Source organism: Melanotaenia boesemani, chromosome 9 (assembly GCF_017639745.1).
Source record: "Melanotaenia boesemani isolate fMelBoe1 chromosome 9, fMelBoe1.pri, whole genome shotgun sequence".
Lineage (NCBI taxonomy): Eukaryota > Metazoa > Chordata > Actinopteri > Atheriniformes > Melanotaeniidae > Melanotaenia > Melanotaenia boesemani.
The window spans coordinates 32,629,487-32,655,521 of NC_055690.1; the positions used below are offsets into that span (position 1 = coordinate 32,629,487).

General features: G+C 38.6%; 3 protein-coding genes across 3 annotated transcripts; all 3 read right to left on the reverse strand.

The window, feature by feature from the left end:
- LOC121646397 (claudin-4-like) lies at positions 1-6,375 on the reverse strand. Its single transcript, XM_041995336.1, has 2 exons — positions 5,802-6,375; positions 1-1,435 (listed from the first exon to the last, which is right to left on the reverse strand). Exons 1-2 carry the CDS (start codon positions 6,275-6,277, stop codon positions 760-762), a joined length of 1,152 nt encoding a protein of 383 aa, XP_041851270.1. The 5' UTR covers positions 6,278-6,375; the 3' UTR covers positions 1-759.
- A 758-nt stretch (positions 6,376-7,133) lies between these two features.
- On the reverse strand, positions 7,134-16,757 carry LOC121646447 (claudin-3-like). The gene is made up of 2 exons (XM_041995406.1): positions 16,240-16,757; positions 7,134-8,316 (listed from the first exon to the last, which is right to left on the reverse strand). Exons 1-2 carry the CDS (start codon positions 16,707-16,709, stop codon positions 7,557-7,559), a joined length of 1,230 nt encoding a protein of 409 aa, XP_041851340.1. The 5' UTR covers positions 16,710-16,757; the 3' UTR covers positions 7,134-7,556.
- A 1,747-nt stretch (positions 16,758-18,504) lies between these two features.
- LOC121646643 (claudin-4-like) lies at positions 18,505-19,681 on the reverse strand. Its single transcript, XM_041995762.1, has one exon. The coding sequence runs from the start codon at positions 19,577-19,579 to the stop codon at positions 18,956-18,958; it is 624 nt and encodes a 207-aa protein (XP_041851696.1). The 5' UTR covers positions 19,580-19,681; the 3' UTR covers positions 18,505-18,955.
- Between the last annotated feature and the right edge of the window lie 6,354 nt (positions 19,682-26,035).

Below are 26,035 nucleotides of genomic sequence, written 5' to 3' on the forward strand. Positions count from 1 at the left end.
TTTTTTTTTTTTTTTTTTTTTTTTGCTGTTTAATAACGGAAAAGAACAGGTTAACAAGTCGGGAAACATCAACATGTCAAGTCATCTAACCAAAGCAAAGTGAATGTTTTATTATTTAGATTCTGAGGGGAAAAATTCACATTAACAATGGTTTTAATTTTTGTGACATATTTAGTCTTTGTAAGTCTATGTCTCAGTACTACTGAAACTAAGTACAAGCCATATTTTTATACTTTACAAACACTTCAGCCAGCAGGACTGTGATTTTGGTAAGTACCTGAAAAACAGGTTTTCACCTTGTTTGGTTTAAATCCTCACAGCTCCACCTCCTGACAGCAAGTAAACAAGTTCTCTCACAGGAAGGTTTCATAATGGTTTGTCATTTATTAAGAAAAAATAATATCAAAATGGTTAATAGTGATGTTAAAAAACATTTTGTTTCCATTTAAACCAATATTTTAAAAAAACACAGATAAAACATAGTTTGTATTTCTTGAATTTATCATGTAATACAGATATAAATTATTAAGAGTAAAGCAAGCTCAGACTGCAGGGGTCTTCATTCAAAGTGTAATTTATATTATATACCATAATGATAAAGTGCAATAAAGTTATTTGCTTCCTTGTAGGTTGTATGTATGTGTATCAGTGTCCTCCTTCATTTTGCTTCTCAGTAGCTGAACACCACCAAGTCTCCTTTATTTCCTCTGGACAGTAACAATCCACCCAGTTTCTACTTGTCCCATTGACGTTAAAAGCTCAGATATATGTCTTTGTTGGTGTATCAGACAGGTATGACTCTCCTTTGCTGTTTACTCCAGACTTGTTTATGAGGTATTTCACAGAGGGGCTTTTTTCTTCCTTAGGGGGACAACTGGTACACATAAGCCCCCCTCCCAAGATTAGCAGTGTTGCAGCTGCAAAGCCGATGTAAAGAGAAGCTCCGATCTCTCTTTTCTGTGCTTCAATGACCAGAGGGTTGTAGAAGTCCCGGATAATAATGCTGGTTGTCCAAGAAACAGGGATGAGGCAGAGGATCCCGCTGATGATCATCACCACACCTGCTCCTATCGAGGCCTTCGCCTTGGTCGTCTCTTCTGAAATAAAGTTAGTGCACTTTCCACCAATGAAAGCAATGAGGAGTCCTGCAATGCCTGTGATGATGGAGACCACCACCAGAGCTCGGGCCCCCTGGAGGTCTGTGCTCAAAGCCAACATGGAGTCGTAGACCTTACACTGCATTTGACCAGTGCTCTGTACCATGCAGCTCATCCAGATGCCCTCCCACATGATCTGCGATGTCACTATGTTGTTGCCAATGAAAGCGGTGACTCGCCACATGGGTGTGCCGCAGGCAATGATCACCCCAATCCAGCCAAAAAGGGCCATGGCACAACCAAAAATCTGCATCCCCATGGAAGCCATCGTTGTGTCTCTCTGAGAGTCTCCGGGAAAATGTGAAGAGTAGATCAGGTGTATATGTGCAGCTGAAGAATGGGAGGTGTGAAAGCCAATCTGCTCAGGAAACATTAGAAGGGTTGCCAAACAATTCCAGTCTTGCAAGTTTTGTTGTGTGTCAAGACAAGAAAGTTTGGGGTTTCAATAATTCTTCAGGGTAAATAAGAATGTCATCTTTGCCTGAGGTGTACCTGGAATACTTTCAGCAAAAATGCATGCAACTGAAAGTGTGTTAACTCACAAAAGTATAAAGTGTGATTGTTGGTTGATTGAGCTTCTGAGAGCATAACAAGTATCACTTTAATAAAAGGAAGGCACACAAGTCTATAAACAGCAGCAGCAGTATAGTCTCTCTATAAATTGTAGTGTAAAGAACAGTTTCACCAACATATTTTAGTGTGTTGCAGCAGGGAAACACCTAAAACCTGCAGGACTGTAGGACCAGAATTGATGACCCCTGCTGTAAAATATTCCACAAAACAACCCTCTCCAATAAAAATCAAGTTTTTAACCTTGTTATCTCATGTGTTTTAAGTACTCAGCTAACTTAAGAACATTAATTTATTCAGCTTCTTGTATTACAAAGTACATCTTACATTTCACAGTTCATGGCTCAGTTTATCAAAGAAATGCAAGCGGACATTATCGGAGGAAGTGAAGAAAATAAAGCGAATGTGACAGAGCAAGAGATAAGATTCTCTTCAGACTGGCTTTTACTGTCTGGAGAGAGCTCAGAGAAGAGATAGGATGAAGACAGATACTGGATTAGTCTTTGTTAGGGGGAGCCAAAGTCTGAAAATCTACCAAATTTTATTAATTTGGCTTGTCATTTACACAGTGGTCAACTTTTGTTTCTCATCACTCACTCAGACATGACGGGACAGTGTGCACCTGACATTTCTGATTCATGCTAGACTGGACAGTGTATGATGTACTGTATCATTTTACTATGCAAAGCAAAAGTGACTGGATCACTAACCTATTTAGTAGGGCTCAGCAGATTGACCTAAATATCAATAGTATTGAAACCAAGGCTAGTTTTAGTATTGTTCAATACCAGCGTGAAGAGATCAATATTTTCCTTTGGGGGCAAAAAGCCCAAGAATGTGAATAAGAGCCAACCAATAGTTTAGCTAATTTGCTTTGTTTTCTGAAACTGTTTTGTGATAAAAGAGAACGAGTTAATTTATTATGTTGTTACATTGTTGATGTTATTTTGTATTGTTTACAGACAAAAAATGCTTACATTTAAATTTCTCATTCTGTCACTGAGTTTGTTAATAAAATTTTTTTACAAGAATCTTTGCACCGTGTTTTATTATGATCATAATTATGATCCATAATTTTAAAAATTATTAAGTGATTGTGAAATTTAAAGCAAAAAGTATCAGCATTGGTATTAGTATCAGTATCAGCGATACTTGCCCCTGGATTTTACTAATGTGCACCAACGTCATCAACACACAGAATTGTGGGAGGAATCAGCATTTTGGATGTACCTGCTGTCAAATTACATGGGTTCAGCAGTGGCTCTCGTCCTTTAATCTCAGTCTTTTTAAGATTTTCTGATGAATATTTCATCCTGACATTTTTTCCTGCAGCAGCAGCTTTGTGTTCAGCGTACAAAAAGGAAATTAACTAGCAGATTTACATCCTCCTTTTCATTTTACTGCAGTGCAGTGAATACGCTAGAGAAACACACCCCAGAGAACAGTAGACTTCTGTAGAAAGTTTTCCAGGTGATGTGCTTCTGGCTGACAATGGGATGGAAATAAAGGACAGTTTGGGCTTTATGTAAGCAGGAGTAAAGATGGCTGCATTTACAACGAGTCAGCTATGAACAGGAGGAAGACAGGGCAGGTGAGGTGCTTGCCTACACCCAAGAATTCTTAGAAAGAATTAGTGGCTACAGATGAAGTAAGTATGTCATTTTAAATGCAGCAGTATGCAGATGTGCAGATGAGAACTTCACATTCCTCCACCAGACTGTGAGTTTGTTGTTCTGAACAGATTTCACCATCAAAATATCAAAACAATAAATGTTTAATTAATGACCAGTGGTTTAGGAACGTACACCAAATGCAAGGTAAACAGCGACTTCAGAGACTGAAACAGGTGGCAATGCAGCTAAATCTGAATCTGAGCAGATTGTAAGGCTCTAGGTTATTAGAGCCTTAAATGTATTTTTAAAACTGTTTACTAGTGAGAAACCTGAAAGTGTCAACAGAAACAGTAGCAGGGTCCCCCCAAAATGGTGAAGAAAGCCCTGGTGATGTCCCATGTGCATTTTCTATAGGATCAATACCAAAATCGCTGAGCTCTACTAATTAGGAGACAGCAGAATTCCTAGGAAATCAAAAACAGAACCCACAGACAATGACAACCTCTGAATATATAAATAAATATATGTATATATTACTTTTTTTAACAGATCATGTGGGCACATTAGCTTATCTTGCAATTAAATTCAGTTTATTGACTGTATGAAGTACTGATTATTCAGTAGTGGACTACACAATGATGAACTTATTCCACTGCTAACAACAGCGACTCTGGCATGCATTCATGTATCTTGAACCGGTTTGAGGAGATTTACGCACCAGTTTTAGAAGCCAGCCAAAGAATGTGATACTAGGAACAACAGAACAGGGTGTGCTCACAGCAGTCAAACATTCCCCTGTGCTACAACGAGTATCATGCTTGTGATAACTTAGGACACAAACTTAGTTTCCTGAAAGTTGGACTGTGGGGACCATGATTACCCCTAAATTTGTTTTCCAAACTAGCTGAAAATTTGTACAGTTACAAACCAACAAAGTGTTAGGTATTTGTATAACTCATATACTTTTTAATCAATGTCATCAAAGAGTAATACATTTGTCCTGATTGCTTATTTGTTCGCAGAATTACTCAAAAAGTGAAAAATGGGTCAGAATGACAATTTTGCTGGAAATGACCGGACAAAGGGGGGAAATGAATTAATTTGTTTGTGTCACTGGAAGAAATGGGCCAGAATGAAAGTGTAAAGGTCCCTTTCTGACCCAATTTAATAATAAAATTAAATAAATAAATTAACTATTGCTTTTATTTATTTTTTAAATTCACCCTGATGTTTAGCCTCATAAAATATCTCAATAATGTTCAAATACTATATATTTACAAACCACATCTTTGAGCCACAGCTCTGCAGAGTGACATGTTTTCATAATGAAGGCTGATGCATCTCTCGCACACTGACCTGCTGACTTTAGTACCTCAACACGAATACTCTGAAGTGTAACAAAAATTGTAACAAATTTTTTTTTTATTTAAAAATAAGCTATTGGTTTTTGAATTAATGTAAATGTTGGTGTGACTTGTTGAAATCAACCAACCAAAACACAACTAACAGGCTTTCATAGCAGTTTACGTTGTAAATCTGGGTGAACCAGTTTGGACGGAGCCTGGTGAGTAAGTTTGTTATTTTACTTTGATCCTGTTTGTACTTTAAACCAGAAATGTAGAAATGTGTTCTTTATTCTCTAATAAATAAGACTTCATTAGAGTCTGACCAAAGTCTAAAAAAAAGCCTAATTATTGATCTGTCACTTTGCAATTATAAATATAGATTAAAAGTTTTTAATTGATCTGAATTTGATTTCTTATTTATGTCAACCGTCACCTTTATACCCTTCAAAGTACTCATTAAAAACCAGAAAAAACCTGATTGACACTTTTTGAAAGTCGCTCCACTCATCCTTGACTGATCTAAAAAGACTCAACAAGAAATAATTCAGTGTAAATGTTTTATTACAAATCAGCAGTTTTCCAAAAACAAAAACAGTTCTTAAATGATTTATGATATTTGCAATACAATATTCCAGTGCTACTGTACATATTTCATTTAATCATATGACATGTTAAATTTGCCAGCATATATTCAGAGAATAAACAAGTTTCATCTCAAACAACTCTCATTTTACTCCAGGATTAATGAAAACTTTTTTGACTTTGTGTTAGTTCACACCACATCTTCGCACTGTTTCTTGTAACTTAAGAAACACTCGCTCCATGTCCAACAAAGGACTCATAGTTGTTCACATTCTTTCTTTTCTTTAACCTGTGGTGTCATCAGAAATACAGATTCAAGGTGTGTTGCTTGAAAATATTAAAAGTATTTACAGTCTTTTTTGGTCTAATGGAACTCTCAGACGTAGGCCCGACTGGTGGCTGTGGATCTGGCACCAGAATACTTGACAGGATACTCTGGACTCTCCTTGGGAGGACATGAGCTGCACAGGAGGGCACCACCCAGGATGAGTAGTGCAGCCGTGCCCCAGCCCACATAGAGTGCAGCTCCCAGCTCTCTCCTCTGGGCATCGGTCATGAGGGGGTTGTAGAAATCCCTGATGATGGTGTCAGCAGACCAGCACACAGGAACGAGGACAAGAACACCAGCACAGATGAACAGAACTCCAGCAGCAATGGCCACTCTTGCTTTGGCATTGGCCTCTTCGATAAAGTTTGTGCACTTTCCCCCAGCGACACCCAGGATGATCCCAAAAAAACTAACAATAATGGCAATGACCACGAGAGCCCTGGCAGCCTGGAGATCCTGAGGTAGAGCCAGTAGAGAATCGTAGATCTTGCACTGCATCTGGCCTGTACTCTGCATCACACAGTTCATCCACAAGCCTTCCCAGATGATCTGCGCTGTCACAATGTTGGCTCCAATGAAGGCTGTCACCTTCCACATAGGCAGGGCACAAACAATGATGGTCCCCAAGAATCCAATGATGGCGAGGGCAAAGCCCAGTATCTGTCGTCCCATAGACACCATGATGAGGTTCGGGTTTGAAGATGAATGAAGCAGAAGAGTCAAAGAAGCAAACTAGCTTTGGTCGTGAAGTTGAATGAAAGCTGTTGCACACTTCCTTCAGTTATAAAGATGTTCTTCTTGAAGGTGGAGCTAAAACATCCAGCCTGAAACCAGTGGGTGCAGCGATTAACTGGTACAACCAGTTTCTTAACTTTGTCCCAAAGTGGACGGGCCATAGTTTCGACGAGATGAGCATCAGCTTGTGATCAACTCTATGTAAATTAGTTATTTGAAAGAGGTGGTTTCCTTATTCAAACAATGCTCTGCCCATAGCCAGCTGCTGATTGAACAGGTTACTGAAGCGTTATGCTCAGTAACTGGTTCAAAGTTTAAAAAAAGAAAAAAAGAGAACAGAAACATGAATGAGAGTTTCACCGGAAGTCAAAGCGGTTCCCCATTTATGGAGCATTTACCTGTTTTTCTCATTGCTTTTGCTCAGTCATCAGCTTAACACTAACAACTATTAATAAAATAAAATAAAATAAAATAAATTAATTTAAAAATAATAAAAATTAAAGAATGAAAGAGCAGTTCTGACACTGATTAATGCTACAACTGATCACACCGCAACAGAAACTATTTTAGCATTTAAACAAGCTCTTTGGACTTTAAAGTAAACTTATTTTTCAATTTTTTTCTAAAAAAATAGATATGAGAAAATTAGAAGAAAAGGTTGATATTATATGTTTCTATATTTGTCTTTTATACATCACACATATACAGACACAGAGATGAGGAATTCTTTCTGAAATGTTCATTTAAATTTCAGTAGATTTGATGACTTCAACATACAAAATGACAAATTGATGGAAAAAAGTGAAAATACTCTTATTTTATTGAAATTCTTTTTATTTTTCTCAAAAATGAAGTAGCATTTACAGAAGAGAGATCTAAAAAAATCAACATCTCTAATTAAACATTTTCAGTGTGCAAGGAAATAAATATGTGGACAGTCACTTCCTTATTTAAAGAGATACATCACAGGTGCACAACCATGAACACACAATAATGCTCCTATGTTCAAGAGTTTTACAACAGAGAAATATATTTTTTAAAGTTTTGTTTTGGTGAATGCTCACAATGATTAAATACAGTAAATGTACATGAAAATATGTTAATATACATACATTCTCATTAATTAACATGTATTTTGGTACAGTTTTACTTGTTTTTATGGCAACTTAATTTCTTGAAGACGTAGTGGCAGAAATTTCAGTCTTTCAATTTTTACCCTTCAGTTTTAAATAAACTGTCGAGCAGGGTATGTGGTGGGTGCTGCATAAGGTTTGCTGGGTATGTATGATCCCGTGCCTGTGTATGGAAGGCTGGATGCAGGAGCATACACAGGGCCATATGGTGCTCGATTTACAGATGAGTATGGGTACATTGGTGCTGGTGGGTAGTTGGGGTATAGTGGTCTTTGAGGAGGACAAGAGGTGGTCAGGATAATCCCTCCAATCAGAAGCAATACAGCAGAGCCCCAGCCGATGTAGATAGCACCTCCAATCTCCCTCTTCTGTGTCTGGATGGTCAAGGGGTTTTGAAAGTCTAAAATGGTAACAGCTGCAGACCAGCAGACAGGTATCAGGACCAGGATTGCAGCTATGATGAGGAGACAGCCACCTATGATCACCACAGTGGCATTTGATGACTCTTTCTTCAGGCAGCTGGTGCACTTAACTCCAATAAACGTTATCATAAATCCAATGAAGCCCACCACAATGCAGATGGCCATCAGTGCTCGGGAGGCCTGGAGATCCGGTGACAAGGTTAACACAGACTCATTTAGCTTGCACTGCATCTGCCCGGTACTCTGCATCACACAGTTCATCCACAGACCATCCCATACTATCTGGCCTGTCACAATGTTGGCTCCGATGTAGGTCGTCATTCTCCACAAGGGGACCCCACAGGCCACTGCTGCCAAAAGAAGACCAAGGAAGCTTATTACCTGACCAGACACTTCCTTGCCAATCTTTCCCATGGTGAAGATGCTTATTCTGTGGCAGGAGAGAGTATTTTTTCAGCATGCAGGTCTGGATAACTCACGGAGAAACACAGCTCTCTCACCTGTTGTTTGCCACTGAATGTGAAAGAGGAGGGCTGTTGTGTTGTCAGGTGAGTTCCACTGGTTAAACAAGATTCCTCCGCCTCTAAGTAAGGGAGTGGCATTAACTTAAAAAAAAACAAGCAGTGACTCAGTCTGGGTCCTGAAAATCATATTTTTATATGCAGCTTCTTTCTTTTCACTATCTATAGGTTTATTGACTGCAATTAAAAACTAATCTTTAAATTCAAAGGTATTAAAACCATCTCAGATAAAGATGGAAAATTATTGATAAATCATTTTTCATTGTTCTTTTGTAACAAAAAGCTTCTGGATCATATTACAAATTACACAAAAAGCTAAAGTTATCACTTTTCTCTGGGAAGATCATGCTTTAATTTCAATTCATAGTAAATGTCTTTAGTAGATGCTGAGTGATGAAAGTATATAAAAATAAAGAATTCTTCAAGACTTACAAGACCTCACACAGCGACCATTTTAGAAAGAAAATGTATAAAATACAAATGAGGTAAATAAATGAGGTAATTATAACCTCAGATAAACAACAATACAACACTGTCTCATTATTTTCTGAACAAAAACTGAGCCAAAATGCAGAATCAGTTTGTGAAAAACTAAGTTTATCCTACAATTCATCAGCTGGTAGAACCAACTAGCAGAAATAACATGAAGCCATGGTTTTCTGTATGATGTCATCAGTCTCTCACATAGTTGTGATGGAAGTTTGGTCCATACTTCTTTCCAACATTGCTTCACTTCATTGAGGTTTGCAGTGTTGGTTTCTGCATGGCTCTCTGAAAGTCCCACTACGGCATTTCATTCAGGTAAAACCACATCAGCACCATGATTCCTTTCTTTTCAGACATTCTGTTGTAGATCTGCTGTTGTGTTTGGGATCATTTTCCTGCTGCATGAGACAGTTTCAACCAAATTTTAGCTGTCAGACAGATGGAGTCACGTCTGACTAGAGTATCCAGAGGAGTTTATGGTCCACTCAATGACTGCAAGGTGTCCAGGTCCTGTGGCTGCAGGAGACACCCATGCCACCAGTCCTCCACCACGTTTGACAGTTGGTATGAGGTGTTTGTGCTGAAATGTTGTTTTTTTGGGTTTTTTTTTCTTCATTGTACTGCCATGAACTTTAACATTTAAAGTGCTAGCTGAGTCATGTAGAGTCTGAGATGTAGCTCTTGGGTTTTTCACGGTTTCTCTGAACATTGCAAGGTCTGGTCTTGGGCTGAATTTGCTGGGATGTCCATTCCTGAAAAGATTGACAGCTGTTTTACACTTAAAATAATCTCTCTCAGATTGAGGTGCAGCAACAATTGCTTCTCTAAGATCACTGCTGATGACTTTTTTCCTTCATATTATGTTAACAACAGTGCAGAGCATCAAACAAACAATATTTCAGATTTTATAGAGGAGCTCACACTGATTTTTGGGGATGTAAATGTCTCGTCAATAAGTGAACCACCAAAAACCACGTTATCCTTCTTATTTGTGAAAATTCTGACAGCTTCCTAGCCTTACATTTAGAGGATGCTGCAAGATGACCCGTTTGATACGCCACACAATTAATCACTAAGTTGTCGCATGCTTCTTATCGTGGTGGTCATGGCTCAAAAAGTTTGAAATCACCATTTGGTCTGACTAAAAACTGGTTATATATTTTACATAATTCTTAACTTATTAAGAAATAGCTGCATCACTTACTACAAATAGGACATTTGCCTTAGTTTGTAAAATTCCTGTATATATATCTATATATATATCTATATATATAGATATATATAGATAAATATATATTTATTTATATATATATATATATATTAGTGCTGGGCAACGGTTAAAATTTTTAATTGCGATTAATCACGATTATTCACATTGTTACGTGCAAATTGCCTCTTTCCTTTAAAAGAAGGTCTACTACTATATAAAGAAAATGCAGTAAATTTTGGTTTACAAAAACTAAATCAGGGTGTCCAACCTGCGACTCTGGAGCCGCAAGTGGCTCTCTGGACCTTCCACAATGCCTCTAAATACGTGGCTAAAATATTTTTTACTTTACATCATTTTACACAAATATCCAAATATCCAGGGTAGCAGAGTCTGGGGTAGCTGGTGCTGGCTCTCCTGTCTCTGGGGCTGAGGTCGCTGAGGTGGTTAAAAAGCTCCTCGGTGGCAAGGCCATGGGGGTGGATGAGGTCCGCCCAGAGTTCCTTAAGGCTCTGGATGCTGTAGGGCTGTCTTGGCTGACACGCCTCTGCAGCATCGCGTGGACATCGGGGGCAGTTCCCCTGGACTGGCAGACTGGGGTGGTGGTCCCCCTCTTCAAAAAGGTGGACCGGAGGGTGGGCTCAAACTACAGGGGGATCACACTCCTCAGCCTCTCTGGTAAGGTCTATTCAGGGGTGCTTGAGAGGAGGGTCCGTCGGATAGTCGAACCTCGGATTGAGGAGGAGCATTGTGGTTTTCGTCCCCGGTCGTGGAACAGTGGACCAGCTCTACACCCTCTTTGGGGTCTTTGCGGGGGCATGGGAGTTTGCCCAACCAGTCTACATGTGTTTTGTGGATTTGGAGAAGGCATTCGACCGTGTTCCCTGGGGACTCCTGTGGGGGCTACTCTGGGAGTATAGAGTGCTGGACCCTCTTGTACAAGCTGTCCGGTCCCTGTACAACCGGTGTCAGAGCTTGGTCTGCATTGCCGGCAGTAAATCAGAATTGTTTCCAGTGTGGGTTGGACACCGTCAAGGCTGCCCTCTGTCACGATTCTGTTCATAACCTTTATGGACAGAATTTCTAGGCACAACCGAGGTGTCGAGGGGATCCAGTTCGGTGGCCTCAGGATTGGGTCTCTGCTTATTGCGGATGATGTGGTTCTGTTGGCTTCATCAGGCCGTGACCTTCAGCTCTCACTGGAGCGATTCGCAGCCAAGTGTGAAGCGGCTGGGATGAGAATGAGCACCTCCAAGTCTGAGACCATGGTCCTCGGTCGGAAAAGGGTGGAGTGCTCTCTCCGGGTCTACAATAGGGTCCTGCCCCAAGTGGAGGAGTTTATGTATCTCAGGGTCTTGTTCACGAGTGAGGGAAGGATGGAGCGAGAGATCGACAGGTGGATCGGTGCGGCGTCTGCAGTGATGCAGACTCTGCATTGGTCTGTCGTGGTGAAGAGGGAGCTGAGCCAAAAGGCAAAGCGCTCGATTTACTGGTTGATCTACGTTCCTACCCTCACCTATGGTCATGAGCTGTGGGTAATGACCGAAAGAACGAGATCTCGAATACAAGCGGCCGAAATGAGTTTTCTCCGCAGGGTGGCTGGGCTCTCCCTTAGAGATAGGGTGAGAAGCTCTGATCCGGGAGGGGCTCAGAGTAGAGCCGCTGCTCCTCCACATCGAGAGGAGCCAGATGAGGTGGCTCAGGCATCTGGTTAGGATGCCTCCTGGACGCCTCCCTGGTGAGGTATTCCGGGCACGTCCCACCGGAAAGAGGCCCCGGGGAAGACCTAGGACATGCTGGTAGGACGGACTACAGCCTGGGAACGCCTCGGGATCCCTCTGGATGAGATGGTGAATGTGGCCACGGAGAGGGAAGTCTGGGTTTCCCTGCTTAGGCAGCTGCCACCGCAACCCGACTCCGGATTAGCGGCAGAAAGTGGATGGATGAATGGATGGATCCAAATATCCACAATATCTTCCATCCATGTACGTTCAGTGCTTCATTATCCAGATTTCTGGCCTATAATTTTTCTAACCTTTCATTTTTAGCTTGACTCCACCTGCAGCCTCCGCTGCCAGGAATTAAGGGGTTAACATCTCGTTTCCGAGTGTAGCGTCAGGTCTATAAATGCAACTATAAACATGTGTGGTATCCACAGAAGGACCAGAATCTCAGCTACCAGCTCAGTAAAACCATTTCTAGGACTAACAAACACAGTTAAGACAACAAACATTTAAAAGACAAGGTACACAAAGTCCGAAAAACATGTAAACACAGATGATGTCTCCCCATGAACACGAACAAACGACTCCTCTACTGAAAGCTCACATGTCACAGATTCCACAGCCGGAAGTTTCATCTCGCTATGACCAAGATTCACCAAACCAGAGGGAGAAGAAGGCCTAATTTATGCTTTAAGTTTGTAAAAGTCAGAAAACATGACTTACCTTTGCTGTCTTGCCTAAATTAAAACCGCATTTATTAAAAAATAAATAATTTTGGGAGAAGTTTCCCATCCAAAAATCATGATGTTCTGCCATTTGCATAGGTTTTGACAGACAAAGAGAAACATCGGTTCTTTTCTTAAGTTCCAGACAGAAAGCGTCTCTTCATTTTATTAAACCCGCTCTCTCCTGATTACATCAGACGCACCGCTGCAGCAGGGAAGGGAGACATGGACACCATGTTTCTGTGGTCAAAGCCAGCGGCCAGAAAAAACCAAAAAAAAAAACAAAAAAAACATTAATGTGCAATTAAAAAATGAATGGCATTAATTAAGCTTTGCCTCAACGCGCAATTAACGCGTTGACGTGCCTAGCCCTAATATATATATATATATATATATATATGTGTGTGTGTGTGTGTGTGTGTGTGTGTGTGTGTGTGTGTGTGTAATCTTGGTTATTGGATGAAGGACAGTGATTATTATTTGTATGTTTTTGGTTCCTACCCACCCCTTGTTTTTAGGGGGAAGAGAGAGAAAGAGGGACCGGAAGTTGTTGTCGGGAAGTGAGCGACGGAATTTATGGCTCTTTGAATGGAGCCGGATCTTGAGGAGCCGTTCCTTTTAAAGAGCCATTCAAAAGACTGGCTCGTTCTCACAATATATCACAAAATTTCACAATATATAAGAATGACAAACAATCAAAATATGTACCTATATGAAATCTACTATACAAGATTAAAAAATAAAGAAAAAACTTAGATAAAAAAGGATAAACCTGAGCAGTCTGTGCAAATTCTAGTAAATGTTTTGGATATTTTTTTCCAAACAATACTCTCTGCCCATAAATGCTTCACTTGAATGGAGCGTGTTGGATATCACACTTCTATGATGTCACAAATATTATTTATTTTATTTAAATTTTACTCAACTGTACTACTTCTTATTTACTTATTTATTCATTTATTTATTCATTCAGTCATTTTTAGCTGGAAGGTTGGGCTTGGCGTGTATGTATAAGTGTGTGCGTGTGACTGTGTGAAAGATTTCATGGTGTGTTTTTATTATGTTTTTAATCATGTAAAAAACTTTGTGTTGCCTATGGCATGAAAGGCGCTTAATAAATAAAGTTTGATTTGATTTGTTTTCGTGAAGGCAGTCTCAAAAATGTGTATATAAAAAGAATGGCTCACAAATGAACGGCTCACAGCTGTGAATCGATTCCCATCGTTCATTTAAAAGAGTCGTTCAAAAGAATCGATTCGTTCACGAAAGTCACATCTCTATGAGCGACACGAGGCTGGTTGGGTACTGCTGTTCTGCTGTGTTGGCTTTAATAAAGATATATATAAAACACCTCCAATGTAGCCCGCTTTAATCCACAGCCTTCTGAGACTGCAGTCCACGCTACCCACGTGAAGAAAGGAGGGTTACACATATATGGTAAATGGTCTGTATTTATATAGCGCTTTTCTGGAATGATGCCCAAAGCGATTTACATTATACATCACATTCTTTGGTATTCTGTCGCAATATTTGATCTGATCACAAAAGCAAGATAAAACTTCACAAAAACATGTGGAAATCTGTGGAAAAACAGCTTTACAACAGAGTCAAATTTCAGGTCTAAACATGATTAAAAGCAAAAATGCCAAAAATTGTCATATAATATGAAATATTTGTTTACAAAATATGGTTATCCATAGATCAGAAAAACTGAATTGAACAAGTACAGGCTGCATAGTGGTGTAGTAGGACTGTCTCTTCACAGCAGGAAGGTAAAACATATTCCGATGTAAGTTATTTATCTTTCTTTCCACATATATTCACAGTGTATAATTTGCTGTTCTTCTGAGCATGACCCACTCTCAGTAAGATATACAGAAAGCAGAACTCATTAACCAAAGATCAGAAGCAGAAACCTGCTGTCCCAGCAAAAGAAAAATTAATCACTGGCAGCGATCTTTAAACCACATTAAAGTTGCTGGTGTAGGCCATTGTTCTGTTGCAACGCTCATTTTCAAACAGGTTTTGCAGGCTCCAGGCTGCACCTGACAGAGTTAAAAGTCATGCAAATTATCAGGTCTGTTATGCACTCGGATTTTATAAGTATCAGAAGTCACATAAGTTGCTGGCTGGATGTATTTTCCTCATGGCCTAAGTTAGGTGGTGTAAATTAGCAGAATCTGAATTTGTGTTTGTAAGAGACAGCAAATGAAAGACAGTCCTAAGTTGATAAATGACCATGCAGCCTGTAAAGTGTGTTAAATCAACTGGTACAAGTATTTCCTGATGATCAATTAATCAAGGATGTTTGATTAGCAGCAACTGGCTGCTATTTATTCTTTAAATTTCTATATAATCAGTAATGGCTCAGTGTTGGTTATTTACACTCTTACTCTGAAGAAAGGAATGGACATCAAGCCTGTGCCAAGACTGGGACAGATAATAAGCCACAGGCTGAAGGAAGCTCATTTGTTACGCTGATAGCGGCCATGTTGCTGAGAAGACAGGAAACACAGCTCTGCAATAAAAACACTGACTACGTCACATGACAGAAACCTTCTGTCAACTGATGACTCACACCTCTGACACCTGATACTGCTCCAACAGCAACTTCCTTACCTTGTGATCATTAGAAAACAAACTCCTTACTTTCATTATTATATATTAATTTAGTTTTGTTTAACTTTTTAAAACACAGAAGTTTAAAAACTTGACTAACTTAATACATCCTCAGTAAATAAAGGAATAACCATAGATGATCCAAAATGTGTCCTGTTTCCCATAAGCAATCAACTAAACATTATTACTTACCCTTACATGTTTGCAACCCTTCTTTAATCTCCATAATTACATTGAATGACTTGACATTGACAAATCTAAGCAGTCATAATCCAGTTATAATATAGTTTATTTACAATGATAGAACATAATAAGAAACACAAGCATGTGTGGAATACCAGGAATGCCCTGATTTTGGGAATTTTCAGGTTGTGAAATGACAGGATATATATATATAAAAAAAACTAACATATTATAAAAGACAGAAAAATTAAACACCCCCCCGTGTTATGAAGGCAGATAAAGTTAAGCTGTATCTATTTTTTCTTTTATCATCAGGTCAAGAAGTAATCAAGTAAACAAGTAATCAAGTGAATCTACAATCATATACAATCCAACATGAAGTTTCTGAATTATTATTTGAAAAGAAGAAGTTATTTAGACAACATTTAGACTAATCAACAAAGGAAACGCGCAGTGACAATAGTATCATTTGGTTTCATTCCATCTCTGAGCAAAGAAACACAATCTTACTGGAACAACTACATGCAATACAAACAATTACAGCCTGAGTTTCACGTGGCCATTTGTCTGCTGTCGAATAATTTTGACAAACACAAAATGCCATCAAATGTTATTATTTTGCTCTTGGAAATCTGTGATTTCATGGAATATTTACATTTCCTGTGAACATATTTCTTTAACTCTTGTGACTCTGACAGTCCATGCAGGGCTCGGGAGCCATCTTACACATATTCTTTAGATGAGGAGGATGTCTTTGGAGGTGTGTATTTGGGAATGTATTGAGGATGTTCCTGTTTAGGAGGACAGTTCCAGCAGAGTAGTCCCCCTCCTATTAGCAGTAGTGCAGCAGCTGCCCAACCGATATACAACGCTGCTCCTATCTCATACCTTTGGGCTTCAATCAACAGTGGGTTGTAGAAGTTGCTGACGATAGTGTTGGCAGACCAGGAGACTGGAATCAGGCAAAGCAGCCCTGAGACGATGAAGGAAACCCCAGAACCAATGCAAACCTTTGCTTTGGATTGCTCATCGTTAATGCAGTTAGTGCATTTTCCTCCAGCAATTGACAAAATCACACCAACAATTCCCATCAGGATGGAGATGATGATCATGGCACGAGCTGCCTGCAGGTCCTGTGGTAGAGCCAACATGGAGTCATACACCTTGCACTGCATCTGGCCGGTACTTTGCACCACACAGTCCATCCACATACCCTGCCAGATGGTCTGTGCAGTGATGATGTTGGCTCCAATAAAAGCAGTGACCCTCCACATGGGTAAAGCACACACTGTGATGTCCAAGAGCCATCCAAGCACAGCCAACATCATACCAGTGATCTGAACCCCCTGAGAGACCATCTTGCCAGCTTTATTCCTCACATTTAAAAGTCAAAAACAAGGCAACTGAAATGATGAAAACTTGTATTTATACTGTTGTGTGAGATGAGGGAACACTGGTATGGGGGTATGATACCAAAGTCATCAGCTCCTATTGGCTAAAAGGAGTTTACACACAAACAGATCCAGCGCCCTTCAACTGTGCTGACCTGCCACAAATTTAGAGCTTCAAGGTCAAATATGTACATGCTGTTCACACAATTATGGCCAGTGTTGGTATTCTCACTTCAAAATGAAACTAATATAAAAATATAGAGGGAGCATTAGCATAACAGGGAAGTTTGACATCCAAAGTTCCAGAGTCACTGTCCAGCGTTAAAAGGCTGCAGACGAAACAAAGTTCACATTTGCTAATGTAGTTGTGATGTCTTAAAATCTAAAAACCAGAGTCTGGTTAAATGACCTTTGTTTATTTTGGAAGGTTCCTGATTTCATGAATTTTACTGGGAAATGTGCCAGGAATCGCCAGTCCATCACAGAGACAAACAACTGTGCAAGCTCACGCTCACTGCCAGAGTCTGTTTACAATAACCATCAAATCTAACATGCATGTTTCTGGGCAGTCTGAGGAAGCCCAGAAAAAACCCACGCATGTATGAGAACACGATAACTTCCCACAGAATGGCCCCACTCGAGATTTGTACCAGAACCTTTCTTGCTGTGAGGCAACAGTGCAGTTCAAGTTTCATTTAATGAAAAATGGAGGAATATAAAAAGAAATTTAGTTTATTATACAGTATTTACAGTATAACTACTTTAAGACTTTATCTCTCTTGGCTACTTTTGCCTTAGACCTGGTGTTTCCTTTTTGATGAGTATTTTGTCTTACTATAATTATCTCCTCATCTACTTGTCCATTATTACCTAGTACACAGACAAAGACACTTGTTGAATGAAAATGGTTTGTGTGTGTGTAACAGAAACTGCAGGGCGTGTTCTTTTTTCCCTCTTTTTCTCTACAGCAAGAGGCAGTGTTGCACAAGTAGTTACGCAGATGAAGCGCTTTGTTACAAAGCATCAGGCTTTAAAAGCAGGGTTTTCTAAAAAGATATAAGATAAAACATTATGTTTTCAACCATGGGGGATTTTTTTCCTTTTTGTAAAAACATGAAATAATGAATTTTTGGTAGATATAATATCAGCTGTGATGTTTCTTATCATTTCTATGAAATTAAAAAAGAAAATAAGACTAAGTTTCCCATAATGGTAGTAGATGTGCAGAGGAGTATTTTGTTGCTAGATGTTTATAGCTGCTTATTGTTTAAAGTTATAAAAAACAGAAATTAAGCTTTTTTAAACACTTTTTTGTCTGCTTACACATCCAGAGTATTGAGTGTATTAGATTAAAGTATATATTTTTGCAAAACATGTAATGTATTATTAGTCTTATCAGTTAACATCTTATTAATATTATGGTTCTATATACATATAGAGGTTAGATGTATTATGGTGTATATATATATACATTCATACACATTATCAGTTATGTGCAGTATCTCACAGAAGTGAGTACACCCCTTGCATTTTTGCAAATATTTCATGATATCTTTTCATGGAACAACACTATAGAAATGAAACTTTGGTATACAGAATACCAAACTATAAAAAATTAACTTTATTCTGTATGTCTAAGTTTAATTTCTATAGTGTTGTCCCATGAAAAGATATAATGAAATATTAGCTAATAGGACATGAGGTATGGTATATATGTAAACTAAAGCTAAAAACACACACAAGCTGCATGTGATGTTAATAGAAAAAGTCTTTATTTACAAAATTCAGATAGTCAAGGTAATTTGAATGAAAATGTGTAAAAGGATTCAAAAAAGCTGAAATGAATGAGAATAATGGAAATAAGTAAAAACAAAACATAAAACAAAATCAACAAACGTATTCATCTGTTACATCCAATTTCTTTCCAGTATATAAGATACCAGATCACCACCACAGATCGAGCATTTGTGCTGCAGACATCGTTTTTCTCTTTTTTTCTTCTTCTTTTTGTTTGGGTGTGGTTCATACTTTTTGTTGATGAATGAATCCTGAAGGGCAGTAAAGTTACAAGACAGCATCAAACTAAACACTGGGCACAGTGAAATCACTTTAAAAATTCTTAATGTGGAATCATGAATTCATTTCATGGACCAAAAGTATTAATATGAAGTCTGTTCTCTTTCTCTCTGCTTTCTCATTCAGCTTCTTTCTCCTCAGACGTAGTCTTTGGGTGCAGTTGAACGGGGAGCGGTGTATTTGGCAGAGAAGTTATCTTTAGGAGGGCAGTTGGCACAGAGGAGTCCACCGCCGAGGATGAGAAGGGCGGAGGACCCCCAACCGATGAAGAGTGCTGCTCCCAGCTCCATCTTCTGTGAGGCATATAGTATTGGATTGTAGAAGTCCCTGATGACGTTATTTGCTGTCCAGCAAACAGGGACAAGGCACAGAACACCAGCAATAATGAACGCGACACCAGCTGCTATGCAGATCTTGGCTTTGGAGCTCTCATCCTCTACACAGTTGGTGCACTTGCCTCCTGCGATGGACAGGAGGATGGCGACGATGCCAACCAGAATAGAGACGATGGTCAGGGCACGGGCTGCCTGGAGGTCTGAAGAAAGGGCCAGCATGGAATCGTAAACCTTGCACTGCATCTGGCCTGTGCTTTGGACCACACAGCTCATCCAAATGCCTTCCCATGTAGTTTGTGCCGTGACAATGTTCTGGCCGATGAAGGCTGTCACTTTCCACTGGGGTGTTGCACAGACAATAATTGTCCCAATCCAGCCAATAATGCAAAGGGCAATGCCCAAAATCTGAAATCCAGTTGACACCATGTCTGATGGTTTCTTGCTGTTGTCCAAAAAGTAGGTCCAAAAAGTCTGTCTTTGGAAGTCTTGCTTGAGAGATCCACAAGATTAAATGTTCATGGAGGGCTGGAGTGGGTCTTTTATATGTTTAACTCAGAAGGGAGTTGACACATGTTGACTAACTGTCACATAAGATCAGTGACGTGATTTCTGCCCCCCCTTCAGCACAGGCATGTGCCATCATGTCAGGTTTTGTGTTGGCTGGGTAAATAACTCAGGTGGAAATGGCACACTATGACTCACATGTACTAAGCTTGGTATAGCTGAGCAAAAACGGAAGAAAAGAGCAGCTGACCTCATCACAGTTCTAGAGTTGCGGCAACAGTGACTAAAACTCTGAGCTCAGAATGTCAGATTATGAAGACTAGAACTTCTTAAAGATTTTTGTGTTTTAAAGTAATCCTTTCCTCTTAAATCACAAAACACTATAAACTTTTATGTTATTTTGAGGGGATTTTTCAATACTCAGACACGTTAGGAAGAGCAAAATAAATATTTTCTCTGATGTCTAAAGTTTTAAGAATAGTTTTTTAGGGACAAATATCTAACTTGATGTTATACTCTGAACATCTCATCTGCAGAAGTTCCAGTTTGAAAAAAGATATTGTCCAAACCTAATTCATCTACAGTGTAAGTGCCCAGACAATGAGAGTAGATGTTGCATGTTTCATTAAACTAAATGTCACAAAATGACAAAACACAAAGTGACAAAACAATTTTCGACTAAAATAAGAATATTTACTAGTTTTAAATTAAGCGCACAGAATTACATAAAAGACCTTCGAATCAAACCGGCTTTTTTTAATATTTCAAATTCTGACTATTGTTTAAAAAATGTACTTAATAAAAAGAAATCCTTCTTGAAGCTATACATGTCAGGATGTAACTTTATGGGTTGTGGGTAAATAGTCAGGGCAGTCTGATAAGTCATATTACTTAATAACCTTCTTTTATGTCCACAAATGTCTAAACTCATTATACTGATTGAAACAGACTTTCTCACACATTTATGTAACAGAAAAGCACTCGAAAAGACATGAAAATGTTTCCATATTAGCAAAGAAAAATTAAAATTAGGAGGAAAAAAATATTTCTCCTCACTTTTCCCCCACAAACATATTAATCCATAAACAGAAAAGCACTTTGTAAGAACATGCAAGAAAAGACAAACTGCTGACCTTGTAGTGATGTCAGTCCTGCAGCAAGGTGGACGGCTTGTCCTGGGAGAGAACGTTCACTCTGCCGTCAATAGCTAAAATATAAATAGTTCTTCCACAGAAGTGAGAAGACATCAGGAGGGAGATCTTTAGGAAAAAGCAAACATTATGCCAAGGGATTCCAGTTGTTAGACTATTGCAAAAAAAGAGGGAACAGTCAAAGGGGGCACAAGGGGGTAGAGAAAGAATCAGATAGATTCAGGAATGAATAGAGGCAGTGTTTAGGAGCCAGAACTACCGTTAGGACTATAATACCTCTATTTTATCCAAGATAGGATCATTAAAGGTACTTGAGCCTGGCTATGGATATTAGGTTCCTCACATAAGGAGGCAGGGAGGAATTTCCACAATTAAGACTCTGAGGAGAGATGGATTCAGGCTGAGATTAGCCCTGATGTAGAGCTACTTAGAAAGGCTACAGTCACCTGCTGCACATTTATGTAAAAATCTCATTTAGTCAATAAAGTGACTTTAACTTACATTTATGAACTTAAATTTTAAAAGGAAAGTGGAGTCATGCAACTACATGTATAAAAACAGGTTGGGTTTGTGAAAGTTAAGAACAAACTGTCAAATTGTACATACACTTCAGAGTTTGTGAGAAACTGCAACAGCTAAAAGATTTGATTCCAGGAGCCGTGAGAAAATGCCAGAGGGAGTTTTAAGTGACAAGCAACAACAAGTAGTCAGAGGCAAGCCCAGCCTTTAGAATAACGGCTGCCTGAGTACACTCAGGTGTCCTACCCTTCGGTTAATATGATTGGGATACTACACTGTCAGGGAAAGGTCTGAAATACCTGCAGTGCAGACAAGAGTTCATGTTTGGACTCAAACCAGATTTCTATGAACTGAAGCAACAAATGTGTCCTGACAAAGTGGGGTGTTGATTCTCAACATTTAATTTGTATTTCTGTCAGTTCACGTCAGTTGAATCTTTGTTTAAACTACAGTTTATATTTTAACCACCTATAATCTTTTATGACTTCCCCATTTGAACAGAACTGAAAATTAGGAAAAGTACTTCAAACTCCTTGTTGCTATGGTGATTTCGTGAAGGCTTTATTTACACAGTTTGGTCTGGACACCTGTAAGGAAAACAAGATAAAAGATAAGAACATTTTTATGTAGCAAAGGTGGAAATATGGGCGTAACCTGTGTGATGTCATCACAGTGAGTCTGAGGCCATTTTTCAGGGAGAGTCATAGTTTCAGTGGTCTATTTATGTATCATAAATACTGCCATGTCGTTCTGGACATGACTCACAATAACATGGCACAATCTTGAACAATGAGTTTTCCTAAGTTTGTAGATGAGATAAAATATTAGAGATGTTGTAGAAATGACACCATCAAGAGTTTGACAAAGCTCCACATAGCAATAGATAAATAAAACACACTGGCCGGCCACAGAGATGTAGATTTTCAAAGTTAGATAGTTAAGAGACAGTTTGTATTTTGGTCTGGGGAACTGCCTGTTCAGGTGGAACTGAAAAGGATTTTAGCTTTGAACAAAACACAGGAACAAGTTTTTGCTTCCTCATTTTCTTATTTGTTTAACTTCCTAATAAGTTGTGGTTGACTGCTCTACACATTGTTTTTGTTGTTTTTGTTTGTAACAACTTATATAAATGATGATACACTAAAAAGGACGATCAATAACAAAAAAAGTTTCAGTTAAATGTGGACATGACTGAACACAAACGACTTTAATTGTAGTCATTAACCCCTTATAACCTGATGCAACACATGAATGTATCTGTGTCCTTGTTTAAAGAGTGCTTTGGGTATCATTGGGTTAAAAGTGTAGAAATGATTACAACATGAAAGTACTTGGGAACTGGTCTAACCAGTCCCCTCCTCCTACAACAGACAACCAGCAAAGAGAGCTACAAGCTGCTACCTGTGTGTTTCCAGGAAACAGGTTGCTGCACCTGCTGCAAATGTGGTAATCTCCTTAAATAATGAATGCTTACAGATAAAAACATTCAACAAAGGCTTGTTATGCAGGGACTGATTGTAACCTGCATGGAAAAGGTATAAACTGTCTAATAGTTTGTGGTTTAGAATTCTGTTTACTTGTATAAATCAAATACAGTTACTATAAATGTCAGTTGTAAATTAAAATAAAATGTATTTCCAATTTTCAGATCATGCAAGAAATGTTAGATTTACCAAAAGTAAAGCAAAAATAAAAAATAAAAAACAAAAACACTGCAAATTTTAACATACTGATTCAAAAAGATTAGTTGCACTGATGAAACTTAGCTAATTGCTTTCAGTGCTCAACTAAATGTTAATAAAGACAAACAGAACAAAAGAGTGGGAAAATAAGGAGGTTGGTCTCAAACTGATATTTGAGTGTGTATCCCTCTCCAAGTCCCATCTGAACTCATTACATTCACTGTTACATAAACCTGCTCTCTAAATTCTTCTTTTCCAGGCAACTATTGGTATATGTGAAACATTTACTGTATATAAGGGGATGTTGGTGTGTACAAGTCAGGCGTCTTTGTTAAGAAAAACTGCAACTTCCCGGAGTTCACTTGTGTGCACTTTACCAGTAAATATTTATCACATAGAGAATGTTTGTTTACAGGTGGCGTATTTTTGTGCATGTGTGTGGGTAAATTTTCATTCTCATACCCTAACAGGAGTTACCAGCTTGGTGTAGCATCAACAAACTCTTTCACGTGCTTTGCTGAGAGACGTTGGTTGTGCTTGCAGTGTGCAGCAATCCTTTGGGTGCGTTTCATTATTACATAGGGACACCCTGATGTGTCCTGGCAGGGATATTTGCATAATATAGCAGTTTTGTTACCCCTTCAGAAGACAAAAGGTTAATATGCAACTGCAGAGTTACTATGCTAAGGGGTACCCTGTGTGTTAAGCACATACACAATGGGCCAATTCTGACACATCAACAACGTGTGTCAAGTTAGGAATGAGAATATTAAACAGCAGCAAGCAAAATGAGTTTTCCTAAATATTCTTAAAACAAAATTCTACCGCGTCCAGGGCGTTATAAAACAGGCTAGTTTAAACAATACCAACAGAATGGGTGTTGAAATCAGGTCTCCACAAAGGGGATGAAAGAAATACTGGTATCAAACTAGACATATTCATAATTATGAATTTAGAAATTTTTAATGAGTGTAAAGTGAACAAAAAGGAGAAATGAACTTCCTACAAGTTTACGCCTCAGTTATTTGTTGTTGATTTGTTTAAATGTTTTGTCTCCTGTAGAGAGCCACATCCTCTAAATCCAACTACTAAGTTGGTCATTTCAGTTCTGTCTGGTTTCTGTTTAATCTAGTGATTCACAGAGTTGCAATGTGCTTCAAACTTTAGCCAAGTGGTAGAACAAGACGTTTTTCTTTGAATGAAGTTACTCCCTAATTCTGGGAAGGCTTGGTAGAGTTGCTGCTGACAGCTTAAGCAAAGAAGCAAAGAGGGTTTGGGATGCTTTTTCAAAGTAGACAAAGATTTCGACACAAGCACAGCGTGCAAAAATGGCTCCCTCTGCTTGTGAAAAAAATGCATCAGCAAAATTGTGCACATAGACAGCTATTGTTTATTAAAATTACATAAGTTTGTCCTATCATGCTTTTTGATATACCCCCACAGTCAAATGTTTCTAAAAACTCTAAACTCTTTATTATCTGTTTAAAGTTTTTCATGTGTTGTGTGTATGAATATTTATGTGCATGTACGTGGGTGCAACAATTATATATTTTAAAGAATAATTTATGATCTTTATATGTAGGGATGTGATGTATTTCTGTATATAGGTAAACGTATTTGCTTTTACATGTCTATATATTTTCATTATATTTCAAAAAAGGACCCCAGGAAAAATATCTGCAGCTGGTTGCTGCAAGCAAATGGAGATTCTAATACAGGAGAAGTATATGCAGTCCCTGAATGTCTTGTGTGCACAATATATTATTATATGTACATAAAAAAGATTTTTTTTGTATGCACAGGATAAAATAGGATCACCAATGGCCATTCAGAGGCTCTGTAGTTTAAAGCTAATACTATGAATTATGAATTCCCCAAAAGTAGTTCAAGGATTTTGCTGCTTTGAATATTGTTTTGACCAAACATGAATACTCCTATCAAAGGAAATCATCACTTAGAGTGTACAGTTATTTGAGCATGGTTTCTATTCTTCACCAAATCAAAAAATGCTTCTTTAAATCTGAAAGTGTATCGAAAATAGAAACCCGAGGCCAATTAACTTATAAAACTATAATAACTCACAATTCAATAAAACTGCTGAAAGAGTGTTTGCCAGTGTTTCTGTGGGAAGATGTGTGTGTGTGTGTGTGTGTGTGTGTGTGTGTGTGTGTGTGTGTGTGTGTGTGTGTGTGTGTGTGTGTGTGTGTGTGTGTGTGTGTGTGTTGTGGGGATGAACACAAAGATAGCAGAAATGCTCGCCCTGACTACTGACCCAAGGTGACCTCTGTTAGATAGTGGAATCCCTTTAATGACAAAGAGCCGGCTTGTTAAGCAACCTCAGCACAGGATGAAAAGATATTTGGGGGATGTTTGGAGATATCTCCACCTGCTGAGGCATTTCTTTAACCCTAAACATTAAAAAGGGAGATGTTGACTCAGAGAATGACAGGGACAGTTGCAGTGTAATCTTTAACTGCTGCATGTTTCTGCATCTAATTTAGTTTTTTCTGGTTAGTTTAGTGGGTAATTTTCAGCTTTATGAACGCCATAATCTAGCATGAAATGTAGCAATGTATTTCTTTTTGTTTAGTTTACTGACATGTGCAAACAAGAAGAAGATGGCCTGTTAGGTTCCCCAAAAATTTTGCACACAATTGTAGAATTTACGGAGAGAAATAGTTAATAATTCAGTCTCAGGGATGTATTTTAGGTTTAACATTTGTCACGATGCATCCAGAAGAAAATAAAAGAACACTATCTCTGCTTCTATTTTTTTTAAAATATTATTTCAATATACAGCAGTTTGCCATAAATAAAAAACACTTAAAAAAAACTAATAAAGAGGCTTTATGGTGCTTCTTGCTCAGTTTTTTTCTCCTCTCAGAGACGAATATGTGCATGACCAACTAAAAACAAGGCCCAACATTGTTGCTCTTTTTTTCTTGCATGAATCCTTCATTCACCACATGATTCAACATTTTTCCTCCAGATTGTCACAGACATGCAGCTATACATTATTTCTTTAA

Bases quoted from the DNA above. Each gene is read 5' to 3' on its own strand.
- LOC121646397 (XM_041995336.1), bottom strand. From the start codon at position 6,277: ATGGTGTCTATGGGACGACAGATACTGGGCTTTGCCCTCGCCATCATT. The intron at 1,436-5,801 runs GCTGGGAGCTGC...AGACTCTCAGAG, and splicing joins ACCGATGCCCAGAGGAGAGA to AGACACAACGATGGCTTCCA.
- LOC121646447 (XM_041995406.1), bottom strand. From the start codon at position 16,709: ATGGTCTCTCAGGGGGTTCAGATCACTGGTATGATGTTGGCTGTGCTT. The intron at 8,317-16,239 runs GTATGAGATAGG...CTCCTGCCACAG, and splicing joins CTGTTGATTGAAGCCCAAAG to AATAAGCATCTTCACCATGG.
- LOC121646643 (XM_041995762.1), bottom strand. From the start codon at position 19,579: ATGGTGTCAACTGGATTTCAGATTTTGGGCATTGCCCTTTGCATTATT.